This window comes from Rhinatrema bivittatum, chromosome 1, assembly GCF_901001135.1.
Source record: "Rhinatrema bivittatum chromosome 1, aRhiBiv1.1, whole genome shotgun sequence".
Taxonomy (NCBI): Eukaryota; Metazoa; Chordata; class Amphibia; order Gymnophiona; family Rhinatrematidae; genus Rhinatrema; species Rhinatrema bivittatum.
The window spans coordinates 349,930,907-349,945,961 of NC_042615.1; the positions used below are offsets into that span (position 1 = coordinate 349,930,907).

A 15,055-nucleotide genomic window follows, 5' to 3' on the forward strand; every position below is an offset into this window, starting at 1 on the left:
GTGAAATTCTTCTAAGCACAAAAGAAGAGCGGGATGTGGGAGTAATTGTATCTGATGATCTTAAGGTGACCAAACAGGTGGATAAAGCAACAGTAAAAGCCAGAAAGATGCTTGGCTGCATAGGGAGAGGAATGGAGGTGATATTGCCTTTGAATAGGTCCCTGGCAAGACCTCCCTTGGAATATTGTGTATAATTCTGGAGACCATACCTCCAAAAGCATATAAACTGGTTGGAGTCTGTCCAGAGGGTGGCTACTAAAATGGTCAGTGGTCTTTGTCTATCCCCATATGCTTTAAAACAAAGATCTAAGCATGAATATCCTAGAGGGAAGGCAAGTTAGAAGAGATATGAGAGACATTCAAATATCTCAAGGATTTCCATCCACAGGCGGTGAGCCTTTTTCAATGGAAAGAAGGCTCTAGAACGAGGGGTCATGAGAGGAGGGTGAAAAGGGGTAGATTCAGGAGTAATCTTAAAACATATTTATTTACAGAGAGGGTGGTGGATGCATGGAACAGCCTCTCAGTGGAAGTATCTAACTTCAAGAAAGCATGGGATAAATACAGGGGTTCTCTAAGGAAGTGATAAGAATTATAATGCTAAATTAAATGAATGGATAGGCCATACAGTCTTTCTGCAGTCATGTTTATCTGTTTTTCACGCAATCCCTTATTTAGTTTATTTATTGGTTATTTGTATGCTTCCTTCACCAAAGCTCTAGGTGACTAACAATACAGCCTGCATAATGATTAAAACAAAATACACACAGCAATACAAAAACAGAAGACTAACAAAACAGACTAGCCTATGAAGAGAGGAAATCTGCCTCAGAAACAAAATAGGAAAATTACAGAAAAGCCTACTTCCCTTGCCTTCTATTATCGAGCCTTCCTCCCCAGGCAGCATTGCTTCGCAGACCTGAGGGCTGGAAGAGTGCCTTCCTCAAGGCTGCTCATCGCCTGCACCACAGAATCTTCCTTTCCTGTCGCAAGAGAGCACCTCGGCCCAAAACAGCCCCAACGAGGGGAGTCAAACCTAAATCCTCTGCATCACAGCACTGCAGCCTGAGCCCCAGGGCTAGTCCAACGTTTTCATTCTTGATCCAGTATACCAACAAGATTTTCCACTTGTCTTCAAAATAGGCTGAAAACAAGATCAATGAACTTGGACACAAAACTGACATCTTGGCAGACTAGTCAAAAAAAAATTTTTTTTTTAAGGAAAATCTAAAACTTGATCAGATCTGCTTTCAGATTTTCAGAAAATCTTAAATTAATTTTTCAGATTTGTTTCTAATTTCACCCTGATTTACTGACTAGTGCGTGTGCATGTGTGGGAACTGGGGAGGGAGGGGGTTCACATTTCTGAGTGGATTTGGGTAAGACTCAAAACGTCTATGAAACTCATCTGGCTGAAATCCAGTTGGCTTGATTTTGGCTGCTAATTGTCCACACCTCTCCAATTTGTTCAAATTGATTTTCATGTTCAACATTTAAGGGCATTACACAAAATGAAATGTGACAGTTTTACTGCAAACATTTCCATTTAGCTAATCTGTTTTACTTTTATATTTTATGTTGACAAATTATTTCTTTTATTTTTCTTATCTATTTTTTCATTTTATTTTTGTTACAATTTACTAATGGTTTATAATGGTTGATTATTGAATGATCTACTTTGTTTTGTTTAGTGCTTTTTATATTTGATAATGCTTGTGTTATTTATTTTGTTTAGTATGATAATGCTCATTTATATTGTTTTATGTACAGTTTTATTTTATTGGGCATTTCACATTTTTAAAAAAAATTTGATTTTACAACTATTTTATTTTCAGGTTTTTACTGTATATCGCTTAGGTTACAATATGTAAGGTATGCAATGAATCAAATCTAAAGAAATAAATATATAAAAAGACCACACAGCTGCTCCACTCTATCCATCTGCACAGCTCTAAAATCCTGCCACTCCCTCAAATCTCCTGTGCTTGTCCTATGCTTTCCTGAATTTAGAAAGCAAATGTTGCTTATCTGTAACAGGTGTTCTCACAGAACAGCAGGATGTTAGTCCTCACAGGATACAGCCTAATCATAGAACATTTCTGTCAAAGTTTCCAGAACTTTGACTTGCCCCTACTGGGCATGCCCAGCATGGCACTAACCCTGCAGCCAGCAGGGGTCCCCCTTCAGTCTTGTTAAAAAGCTACAGGTAGTGCCGAAAATAAAATAAGAAAATGTTATGAACCCAACACCGCGGGGCGGCGGGCAGGTTTTGTGAGGACCAACATCCTGCTGTCCTGTGAGAACACCTGTTACAGGTAAGCAACATTTGCGCTTTCTCACAGGACAAGCAGGATTGTAGTCCTCACATATGGGTGAGTACCGAGCTGAGGATGTCAGAGTATGCACCAAATGTACTCAGGCATGCAAGGCACTAGGCCTGGGATGAAATTTGGCCGAGGGCATCCTGAACACCCACCGGGCTGGCGGAAGGGTGTTGGTACGTCACGTTGTAAATAGGTTACGCAAGACAGACTGGCCGAAGATGGAATCTGGTCTTTGTCTAAGCAATAATGGGCTGTAAAGATATGGAGAGAACTCCAGGTGGCAGCCCTGCAAATGTCAGGAAGCAGCACAGAGCGTAGGTGTGCTACTGAAGTCATCATGGCCCTCACAGAGTGTGCTTTAACACGGTCTTGAAGTGGAATGCCCGCTTGCTGATAGCAAAAGGATATGCAGTCCGCCAACCAGGAGGAGAGAGTCTATTTACCCACAGGCTGCCCCAATTTGATAAGATGGAAAGAGACAACCAATTGAGTGCTTTTCCTGAGGGCAGCTGTACGGTCTAGGTAGAACGCTAGAGCCCATTTGCAGTCAAGGGTATGCAGAGCCTGCTCTCTTGGATTGGAATGGGGCCTGGGAAAAAAGGTAGGTAGTATAATGGATTGATTGAGATGAAACTCCGAAACTACCTTAGGTAAGAATTTAGGGTGAGTGTGGAGTACTGCCCGGTCCTGCAGACGTTTAATGTAAGGTGGATAGGTAACTAGAGCCTGTAATTCACTAACTCTGCGAGCGGAAGTGATTGCCAAAAGGAAAATCACTTTCCATGTGAGATATCGAAGGTCACAGGATTGAAGAGGTTCGAATGGTGGTTTCATGAGCCGACCCAAAACTAGATTGAGGTCCCAAGAAGGGGCCGGAGGATGCAGAAGAGGCTTGAGGTGAAGCAAGCCTTTCAAAAAACGTGTTACAAGGGGATATACTGATATGGGAACATCCCCGACACCTTTATGGAAGGCGGCTACCGCACTGACATGCATCCTGATGAAGGAAGTTTTTAGACCTGACTGACAAGTGCCAGAGATAGTCCAGAAACTTCGTGACTGGACAGGTAAAGGGGGTCAAGGGATTGAGAAGAGCACCATGATGTGAACCTGGTCCATTTGTAAGAATACGATTTCCTCGTGGAAGGCTTCCGTGAAGCAATCAAGACATGGGAAACTGGCTGAAGGATTAACCTTTCAACATCCATGCCATCGGTGACAAGGCTTGAAGGTTGGGATGGCATAGGCACCCGTTTTGAGTGATTAGAAGCGGGTCCTTTCCCAAGGGAATGTGCCTGCGAATGGAGAGATCCTGAAGTATTGGAAACCACACTTGGCACGGCCAGTGAGGTGTTATCAGGATCATGGTTCCCTTGTCCTGACATAACTTCATGAGAGTCTTCGAGAAGTGGAAGTGGAGGGAATGCATATAGGAGACCGGTTGCCCATGATAGGGAGAACGCGTCTCTTGGCTGATAGTGTTGGCTGCGAGTGAGAGCAGAAGTTGTCTACTTCGCGATTTTGAGGTGACGCAAAGAGGTCTATTTGAGGATAACCCCATTGTTGGAAGATAGAGTTCGCTACTGAGGGGTTGAGAGACCACTCATGCGGTTGAAAGGTGTGACTCAGCTTGTCTGCCAACACATTGCCCACTTCCGGCAAGTAGGTGGCCCTGAGGTACATCGAGTGGGAGAGGAGCCCGTCCCTCCCTGTTTGTTGATGTTCCACATGGCCACCTGGTTGTCCGTCTGGATCAGAATGACTTGATTGGAGAGGCGATCCTGAAATACCCTGAGAGCATATCTGATTGCTCGCAGCTCCAGGAAATTTGTTTGGTGTTTGGCTTCCTCTGGAGACCAAGAGCCTTGTGTCTGCAGATCGGCCACATGGGCTCCCCAGCCGAGGTTGGAAGCATCGGTAATGAAAGTTATTTGAGGGTCTGGAGTCTGGAAGGGCAAGCCTTGGAGGAGATTGACCTGATTTCTCCACCAGGCGAGAGACTGACGGAGTGAGTCAGTTACGTGGATAATGGTCGACAGAGGCTGAATGGATTGAGTCCATTGTGACCTTAAGAGTCCACTGCATGACTCATGGCCAAGGAGGCCATTGTGGTGACCTGAATTGAGGACCTCCTCTCATCCTCCTGGGACGCCATGTGTCCCAGGAGGATGAGAAAGTGGTGTCAGTCATGGAGCGCTGAGACTGCAGCTGGTGTGCAAGAGACACAAGTGAGAGCTCGCAGTCGAGGCAGAAAAGCCTTTGCCTGCAAGGTGTCCAAGTCTGCCCCAATGAATGATAAGGTTTGAGATGGGACTAAGTAGGATTTGTCATAGTTGATGAGAAATCAGAGTGAAATTAGAGTGTGTAAAGTAAGATGTAGTGACGACAGAGCAGCTTGCTGAGTGGGAGCCCTGTTTAACCAATCGTCTAGATAGGGGTAGATGTGAACACCTTGAGTCCTGAGGAAGGCTGCAACTACGACGAGGCATTTTGTGAAGACTCGTGGTGCAGACGCGAGGCCGAATGGAAGCACTCGGTACTGATAGTGCTTGCGGCCTACTAGAAACCTCAGGTATTTGCGATGAGATGGAATTATCGCTATATGAGTGTATGCATCCTGGAGGTCTAGAGAGCAGAGCCAGTCTCCTCTTTGTAGAAGAGGAAGAGAGCCCAAGGTTACCATTTTGAACTTCTCTCGCTGGAGGTACTTGTTGAGGGCATGTAGATCCAGAATTGGACGAACGCCTCCCAATTTTTGGGGGATTAGAAAGTACCCTAGGCCGTGCTGAGAGCAGGGTACTGGAGGAGGAGGGAGACCTCCTGTTCCAGGATGGAGTGATCAGATGTTCTCCACGTGGGGAGTCCTGTGGAATGGAGAGAAAGTTCAGATAATAACCTTGAGCAATTATCGCTAGGACCCACTGGTCTGAGGTGATTGAGTGCCACCTGTTGTTGAAATGGCACAATCGACCTCCCGCTGGTATGTGGGGCAATGGAAACTGGCTGCTGCTCTCTATGCAGGAGTCAAAAACCGGAAGCAGGGCCCGGCTGAGGAGCTGCTTGTGGATTTTGTTTTCATGTCTGATGAGACTGGGCTTTTTGAAACTCTCATAGAATGGGTTCTAGTTTATAGCGGGTAGGACTTCTTACGGCGGAAGAATGACTTCTTAGAGTCCTTCCAGAAGGGCTGTTTTGAAGAGTACTCAGAAGGCATCAGAGAGAGCTGTCTTAGGGTCTCATGATGATCCTTGAGTTCCACCACTGTTCGTTGAATCTGCTCGCCAAACAGATTATCTCCTACACAAGGCAGGTTGGATAATCTGTCTTGCACTTCAGGGCGAAGGTCGGAAGACTTGAGCCAGGCCCATAGTCTTGCCGAGACAGCAGCTGTAGATACCCTGGTAGCAGTATCAAAGATATCGAAAGATGATCTGATCTCATGCTTGCCTGCCTCAAAACCCTTGTTTACTAGGGTTTGGAGTTGCTCTTGAAATTGCTGAGGCAGGGAGTCTGTTAAGTCTTGTATCTGCTTAAATAAGACCCTATTATATTGGGTCATATAGAGCTGATAAGAGGCAATTCTGGAGATGAGCATTGATCCCTGGAAGACACGGCAACCAATGGCATCTAGAAATTTGTTCCTTGCCTGGGGGAAAGGAGTGTGGGGTTTTGATCTCCTTGCTCTTTTCTGGAAAGATTCGACAACCACAGATTGGTGATCCAGTTGAGGTTTGCGAAAGCCTGGAGCTGACTGAACGAGATAGGTGGTATCAGCTTTCCTGTGGACTGGAGCAACAGAGCCAGGATGTTCCCAGTTCTTTTTGAGGAGATCCAGAAGAACCTGGTGGATAGGGATGGAGGTTATTTCCTTGGGAGCATCCAGGAATTGTAACAGCTCCATCATTTGATGCCTGACATCTTGTTCAGTCTGCAATTGGAAGGGAACCAATTCAGACGTCTCCTTCACAAAAAAATTTATAAAGGAAAGGTCCTCTGGAGGAGAACGCTTTCTGCTTTCAGTAGGTGAAGGTGGTGAAGGCAAATCATCGGTGTCTGGTGAAGAATCATCAGTCCAGGTATCGTAGGGATCAGCACCTGCTTCTCTAGGGACTAGAGGAGGACGGGGCGGTGGGATCCCTGAAGGTCCTGGTCGAGGCTCCGAAGGACTCGAAGGAATAACTGGAGGCACCGATGAGGGCATCGAAGGCACCTGTGCAGGCATAGAGGGCATCGATGGATGGCTTGGTGGTGCCAACGGACGCATCGGCACCAATGGGTGGATCGGTGGCACCGGACGTATTGGCATAGACGGCTGAGGCATCGGCAGAACTCCTGATGGAGGGATGCGGAACGATGTTTCTCCTCCCAATGACAAAGTAAGCAGGGAGGGCACCGGAGCCATCGGTGACCCGGGGTCATTCGGTGGAAAAGCGGCCATAATTGCTTCCATCCGAGAGCAGCGGTGCCAACGCTGCTGGAATCAGGTCAGTGGTCAGTTCCGCAATTGGTACCGGTGTCTGAGGAACCTGGAATCGATGCATCGCCTTGTCTATGGCCTCCTGAACCATCCCGTCCAGTTCTTCTTGGAGAACTGGAGCAAGCAACCCCGGCTCCGGAACCGAAGGAGGCAGAGGCATAGCCAGAGGGACCACTGTTAAAGGCGGAGTCGCGGCTCCCGTTACCCTGTCGGGTGAGGATTGCCCTTGTGACCCGGTCGCCGAAAAGGTCGGTGCCTTTTCTGGACGGGGTTTTCTTCGATGGCGGCTCGGACGATGGCGAGGTCGATGGTTTCGCTCCCTCGATGGTTAGAGACTGTCGATGCCGGTGGCGATGTTTATCTCTACAATTCCCTCGGTCCTGAGGGTGAGTAGAGGGTGTCAAAGGCCGAGAAGTCGTCGATGCCGGATGCTCACCGGCTGGAGGTCGATGCTGGTGTGAAGTTGACAGTGCCGGTTCTGACGACGTCGATGCAATAGACGGCATCTGAGTTTGAGCATGGAAGAGAACTTCCATCTTCTCCATTCTAGCCTTGTGTCATGAGGGCACATTTGGTGCAGGTTAGGACATCGTGCTCACATCCGAGACACATTACACAGACTTTGAGAGGGTCTTTGATGGACATGGTGCGATTACAGTCTGGGCACTGGCGGAACCCCGACGCCATGGCCATGAAAAAATTGAGCCATGGTACGGTCGACGGCCAGTAGGCCGCGAGGGCCAAACTCAATGGTAATCGACAGAAAACGGGTAAAAAACTTACCAGAGTACCGCGGCTTGAAAAAGTTGAAGGAGGGACCCCTGTGGGGTAAATTAAATTTTAGTAATTCCATGAGGAAAATTCCTGTTAGGAATCTCTGCAGAGCTCCTTAACCGTATGGCTACTGCTGCGTGGAAAAAAGAAGACTGAAGGGGGACCCCTGCTGGCTGCAGGGTTAGTGCCATGCTGGGCATGCCCAGTAGGGGTCAGTCAAAGTTCTGGAAACTTTGACAGAAGTGTTCCGTGATTGGGCTCCATCCTGTGATGTCACCCATATGTGAGGACTACCATCCTGCTTGTCCTGTGAGAAACAAAAACACAATGACTAATCAACTGCCTTGTATAACTACAATAATTCATTAGCAGCTAGTTAGGTGCTGTCCAGTAGTAAGATACAGTATCTGCTAAAAAATAAAATGAAATGAAATTAATTTATATAAAAGTTGGTAATCATGGGCCAGTCCAGTGGATCAGAGGCAGAGCTCCATTCTACCACAAGGTGAAAACTGGGTTTGACCTTGGCCAGGCTGCAAGTGAAAGACATGTTCTAGGAATCCAAGGCAGAACCCTCGGATTCCCAGATCAGGAGAGGGGTAGTGTGTCATCATGCAACAGCGACACCTACCGGCCGAACGCAGGGACTACATTTTCCAACTTCTGGAAGGGGCCATGGTTTAAGGCCCCTGGCAGGGTATTGTCACTACAATGGCTGGGCTGAGTAGTGGAAGAGATATAAGATAGGAAACAATTCCAGACACACTAAGTAGTTGTAAATGAAGGTTCATGCCTGTTCCGTTTAAATTAGGAAGCCAAAAAGCTGTAGGAAAATGCTCAAGTTTCTTCCCGCTTCCCAAATAAAACAAACCTCAAAACCAAAATCTAGCACACACAGACTTGAAGCTCCTAGAGGGCTTAGGTGGCTCTAAATCACAGGCCCGACTTCCCATACTACATTTCCCTGTCTTTTCAGACATCTGCTATTAACATGTCCAGATGTCCTCTATGTCAATACATTTATTTTGGCTACACTCTTTCAAATCTTTCACCAAGTTCGCCCTCCCATAATCTGTGCTGTATGCATGCTTTATACATATCTGATGATGCCTGGCAGGTTTAGGCCAGGTTCAGCATAGAAGCACCATAATTTACATAGAATATAACTCAGGAAACTTTCACAAAATGTTAAACATCTCCCTAGGAATGCAATAAAAATATCAAAATGCAGGGGGAGGGAGAGAAAGGGAAGATGGGAAGGGCACCCTGGCTGTTCAGTGGCAATATTGTGCATTGCCATGCTGAGGACCTGGGGTCAATTCCTTTATTTCCGCTGGTCAATCAAGCTTGGGAGTCAAAGTCATTGTGCAAATGCGACATTTAGTGGACTTATAGGGTTCCAAAGCATGATACATGGTCCCTAGCTGAGGACCGATGCTGCAAGGACTGGGTTAGGCGAGTAGAAAACTGATATAATGGCGGGAAAATCTATGAGGGTCATTGTGAATTGAAGGCATCTGATCACAGGCCTGGTTCTAACTAACGGGTCGATACAGTAAGGCCACGTTAGAAAGAGTGCGGCAGTGCCGGGCACACTCTCGTTTGCTCCACGCACTGTTCTGATCACATACCGCTCGATACTCTATTTAAATTGCTTGCAAATGTAAGCCGCGTATGCAAAGCGTTAGGCCTGCGCAACCCAACTTTAACCCAGGAAATCCTAAAAACCGAAAATCCCCTCCTCCCGAAGCGGCTCGACATGTGCCAACTTAATTTTTGTTGCTTTTCAGCCCCTTCCCTTCTCTGCCACCCTCCGGAGGGGGCAGCCGGCGGCGAAAGCGGCTCGCAGCGGTCCCCCTCCTCGCAGGTCCTGGTTCAGCAACAGCTAAGGCTCCATCCACCCCAATCCTTCCTTCCTTCCTGGCTCGGCCAAATTGTGAAGCGGCTTGCGGCGTTCCCCCCCACGCAGGTCCCAGCTCTCCTGGCTCGGCGTGAAGTGAGAGCCCACTGTTCTGTGCCCTCTCCGGCACAAGCGGAGCGAAGCGTTCTTTCGTTGGCCGGTGCGCCCGTCTATTTGGGCGCTCCGGCCAATGAAAGCACAGACGGGCGCGCGTGACGTCATGGCGTGCGTCACGCGCGCCCATCTATGTGCTTTCATTGGCCGGAGCGCCCAAATAGACGGGCGCACCGGCCAACGAAAGAACGCTTCGCTCCGCTTGTGCCGGAGAGGGCACAGAACAGTGGGCTCTCACCTCACGCCGAGCCAGGAGAACTGGGACCTGCGCGGCCGGAAAGTGAGTAGAAAGCGGGTTAGGAGCGGGGTAACCGAGGCCCCACTTTACTGTATCAAGCTGTAAGCTGGAAAAAGAGTAGGAAGCAGCTTCCAGGCCAAAACAGTTAATAAAAAGAGGATAGGGGAAGGGGGGGAAGAATATCACCATGATTATTTGTTTATAAATCATAATCTAACCCATGCTCTCCAAAGTTTGGCACAGGGTACAGCATAAACATGCATAATAGCAAAAATACAAAATTAAAAAATGAACATGCAAATAGTGACAAAAAAAAATAGAACCAAAACAGACAAGACAAACTGACAAATAAAATTTGGCCCTATTCTGTTGGGGGAGGACTGTTGCTAAGAGTCATGTGTTGGGCTGATCGGGAAGCAAATCTTTAAAAAAAAAAAAAAAAAAACCTGGAGTCTTCCTGAACTCTAATTTGGTTATTGAACCAGCCAAACATTTTTCTAGTACAACTATTTTATGTACTTTAGAAATCTAAAATTATATTGTCCTCTAGATTACTCAAAATATCAGGAATATAGAAACTGAAATGTCAGTTTTGAGGCAGTCAAACCTCTAGACTAAATCACAGAAAACGTATATACTGGAGCGGGGGGTGAGAGATGTCCTCCTCCTTTCAACAACTCTAGTTTAAAGCAATCTGTTTTAATTATTTGCAAATTGTTCATAAGATGCGGTTTCACTTACCAACACAGAGAATGTTGAAACAGAAACCCTGTGATGTGGATTTGTTGACCAACTGATCGGGAAGACTATCAAAGCCGACATGTCCAGAGAGGCCCAAGGTTCGAAGATCTTCATTCTGCGGCTAAAGGAAAATCAAGTTACAATGCGTTAAATCAACCGTTTCTAAAAGGTGAAAGGCTTAGTGACGACAAGTGTAGATGGGTACGATTCACTTGAACATAAATAAGATTAGGTTATATCTGTGTGCCCTGGAAGAACAAGGATTGATCGGTTACCTACGTCACGGTGAGGGGTACATTTTGATCAAACTAGGGGCTACAGCAGATGTAGCAACCTAAAGGTGCCCAACACTGCTCAATGAGTAATTGAATCAGTTTTCAGAGTTCCCAGAGTATGTCAATGAATCTGATTCTTAGAACAGATGTGTACAAATGAATTATAAATATTCACTGTTGATGTTCCAGAAATCAGATACATTTACAATCTTCAAGGACTGGAGATGCCCACCACTGTAGTACGCTAAGAAAATAGCTAACCCTTTGTGCTTAAGTTAGAAATCCTTTTTGTCTGGAGAATAAATGTTAAGGTTATACTTCAAAAAGTCTTATGTTACTACACAAGAGAGCAGATGGTCCAGTGCTTAAGTTAGTCAACTAGGAACCAGAAGATCTGAGCTCAAATCCTAGTTCCAAAAACACTTATTTATCTAAGGATCAGAACAATGTCCCACTGTTTTAGGCACCCATTTACAGACTAATGTAATAAGTACATATAGCAGAGTACATCTTAATGCATGGTTATGTACTCATTTTTACTTCAAATTTAACCAAGGAGATTAGTACATAAATTAGTGTTCATCCATGCAAATCTCAAGTAGCGTGCACATTTCTGGATTAGTTTTTATTTTTTATTTTTAAATTCTCAATGTAGTTACATTAAGAATGTGGAGGAGACACTTTTGTTTGTTCATTTGTTTCATGTCACTTCCATTTGTTTCACTAGTTTAAAAAAAAATAAAAATCTCACAAATATAATTTGTTTCCCATTAAAGTCAATGGGAGAAGCAATGCAGCCTATTTTGAGCTTCACAATTGGGGTTTTCTACTCAATTCTAATGAAACCTGTGGGGAGATCAAATCAGCCAAGGCACCAAGAGTGTGGCAAAGTGGCATGAAATAGCCTGAGGCACCTTAAATGGGGCAAAAAAAAGTACCAGCCGTGGCAGGAGTTTTCCAAGGCACCAGCAAGAACACCCCACGGCTTCAAAAGAGGGCATCAACAACAGTGGCATGAACCCCTACAGGCAGCACAAAAGGGGCAAAGTGGCACCAAGAAAATGCCACTTAACGTTCTAAGGCACCACGAAGGAGCAGCAAAAGATGCAGAGAAAAGCCCCAGGCATGGGCAGAGGGACAAAAGCAGCACAAATAGTGCTTTGGGAATCTTCATACCACTGTGAGGTCCAAAGCAGTCACCCACAGTGGCAAGAACACCCCAAGGTGCGGAGTCTGTGCTATGGCAGCAAGGCTGAGTGGTAGCAAGACCCCTAAGATACATCAGGAGCAGGGCAGCTTTACTCTGACTGCTTCTCCATCCTGTCTGTCTATTTGCCCTCTTCTCCCACCTCAGCTCTATCCTGGCTACTACCGAACACAGGAATTTCTTGGTTGCTATATTCACTATTCTCATCGAAGCACTTGTCAATGGGCCGTAGACTTGAATGGGAAACAAAGGAATGAAACAAAACATTTTTGTTTATTTCATGGGCACCTTCTATTCATTTCCAAGGCCCACAAATGGTCTCATTGCTTGCATTTGTTTCAAACGAATACGCGCCCTTAAATTTACATAACATTAACTTGGTGCATTAGGAATTACACTTATTATAGCTCATGAGAGAAGAACATATACACAACTTCAGTGCACATGTTTTTACTCAGATCTGATTACATCAGGCTGTGAGTATAAGCTCTCTGGTACAGGGATTCATTGCTGTAGTAAAACATGTATTGTCAAAGTGCTCTGCCTTAGGCCTCTATATATTTCCCTAAATCTTCATACTGGTTTAACTGTTCCAGTTTTATAGTTAATTTTTCCTGTAAATCAAGGACTAGATTCACTTCTGTATTTTTCTTATGTACAGCAGCTTTGTGCACAGAGGAGAAAACAAGAAATAACCCTGGTTAACATTCAGCTTGGGAACAGATTTAAGCTGGCTCCTAAATGCTAATCTTTTTTTCTGTAAAAAGTAAATTGGCCAGCCATGGCTTGGGAACAAAAGAACAGACCAGAAGCTTAGAACATGGCCGTTTATACAGGTGAACCACTAAAAGCTTTGGCACCTCACTCTCACAATACCCCTTTAGTTTCAGCTCTACAGTTCTCGGCATCTTAGGTGTCTTGCTTTGCATTTGGTTAACAACCTGTTTAAATGGTGTTACATAGTCTCCCTCCGCTGCACTTCCTCTGACTTTGTCAAGTGCAAATAAAGCTCAAACCTTTAGTCGCACCAATGTTCTGACAGACTGCACAACTGAGATCCCCTAGATTTCTTTAACTTGTCTAAATCTATCTTTAACAGACTAGGCAAACATCGTAACTTCTAAGGGTTTTAGAATCGGATATCCTCAGAAATTACTGCAGCATTCAGAGGACAAATCCATTTCCACTGCTTTTGTATGCATTTACCAAAGCCCTTCAACCTGCAAAACATCCCACTGACCAGAAAGGAAAGTATTGACCAATTAGTACAGAGGACCATCAACAGAATTATGAAATCTGTTAATAAGAAATCCACACACAGGATTATGAGAGAGTCACTACATTGCCATGCATCTATTTACAAGTTTTATATACCACCCATCAAAAAATGTTTAAGTGGTTTACAGACTAGAACAAACATTTTTAAAATGTGCAACAATCTTTCAAGAGAACAATTTTTTTTACTCCTGTTTCTTTTGGTCTGTGCTAGGACCTGGCACCATGAGCCTTCATTTGCAATTATCCAGAGATTTTTTTTTTTTTATCCCTTATTTTATATCCCCTGCCAACTTACTTTCGTTCAGTCATTGTAGCGACGTCCTTGGCTACTTCAGGAACTCTGCAACCATGGACTCTAAATCCAGCTTGTCAATAGTTGTCCTATCGAGGCAGCCAAACTGGCTCTTAAGCAAGCAAACAATGAAGCATGCGAGAAGAGGACTATCCAGCGTGCTCAAATTAAGAATCTTGTTAGTTCAGGCACGTCCTGGAGCAATCGAGGCTCAGCCGCTGCACTACACTCATTGAATAGCTCCAGCAGAGGAAGAAACTGTGCTTGGCCCAAGACTGGCACGTCGCACACGTTTAAAGGGACCCGGCTCGCATACTAAAGTCTCGATCCATGAACATCCGAGCATGCAACTGGAGAGCTGCTCATGGAACAGGTTTAGGTTTCTTAACAAAGCCACTGTGCACAGCACAAAGCATTCCAAGTTGCCTGAGAAACCATAGCTAGACCTTGCACGCAATTCTCTCAGATTTGGAGATTTACACGCTTCAGGTTGGGCTGGGAGGGAGAAAGGATTTTTACCCACCTGTAGTTGTATCTAGAAGATTTTGCATCAATTAAAAGAAGTGACCTGTTGTAACACACAGATATCCCCCAACACCTCTTTATGCTGTATTACCTGTAGCCCTAACAAGATGCCTTTTAGATGGCTCTGTCCAAAAAACATGCTGCCACAGCCACTTCTACTATCATAATAAACTGTTCTTTTTACCAAATTCATACGAAGAGGCCTAAACAGAAAGCCACGCAGATTTTAGACAAATTGTTGCCATCTGGCTAGCATACAAACTATGCATTCCAAACTAATCAGTTTAAACAGGATTTTCTCTATAACTTTACTAGATCTTGCATTTCACCCTGCTGGCCAGACCTATGGTGGCACAATAAGCCAATGCACTCCCATAGTGTAAAAGGTCAAGTTAAAGTTACTGAGTGGTGAAGTGCTTTCTATGGCAACTTGAAGCGAAGGCTGCTCTTCTGAACAGGTTGCACAGAACATTAGGAGACAAACTTGGGGGACAGGTACTGGTTTCCCAAAGCAGTAACGTGCGTCATCGTGTTGGGAAGAAACCAATCCAAAAGGGAAGTGTTGGCAAAACGCTGACAAGATTCCTAGATGACAGCATAGTTACAAAGAAGGTTCAACGAAAGGACTCATAATCCCATCAGCCACTACTAATGGCATTGGAAGAAAAATCTTTAGTAACAATAGAAACAGTGAAACAAGAAAAGACCAAAAAAAAAAACCCCCACCCACTGCTAAGCAACAGAAGGTGGTCATTTTGTAGTCTTGATATAGAAATCAACCATTTGCTGTATCCTTCTCAACCAGCGTGTCGAGATCCACTGGTTGTGCTTGCTGCTGGAGGAGAGGGCAGAGTAAGGAGCTGGTACTTAAAATTCCCCATCACCGCTCCCTGTTACTGTGTTTCCCCTC

At 45.2% G+C, this 15,055-nt stretch overlaps 1 protein-coding gene across 7 annotated transcripts in view; it reads right to left on the reverse strand.

Moving 5' to 3' along the window:
* SEPTIN11 (septin 11) overlaps positions 1-15,055 on the reverse strand; it is a 202,435-nt gene that overhangs the window by 89,911 nt on the left and 97,469 nt on the right. For all 7 annotated transcript variants that reach the window (XR_003856416.1, XM_029599794.1, XM_029599779.1 and 4 more), the window contains exon 2: positions 10,569-10,689. Coding sequence is in view for 6 of the 7 variants with exons in the window: in XM_029599794.1 (XP_029455654.1) it covers positions 10,569-10,689 (121 nt within the window). In the remaining variant the exon portion in view is untranslated. The remainder of the gene's footprint in view (positions 1-10,568; positions 10,690-15,055) is intronic.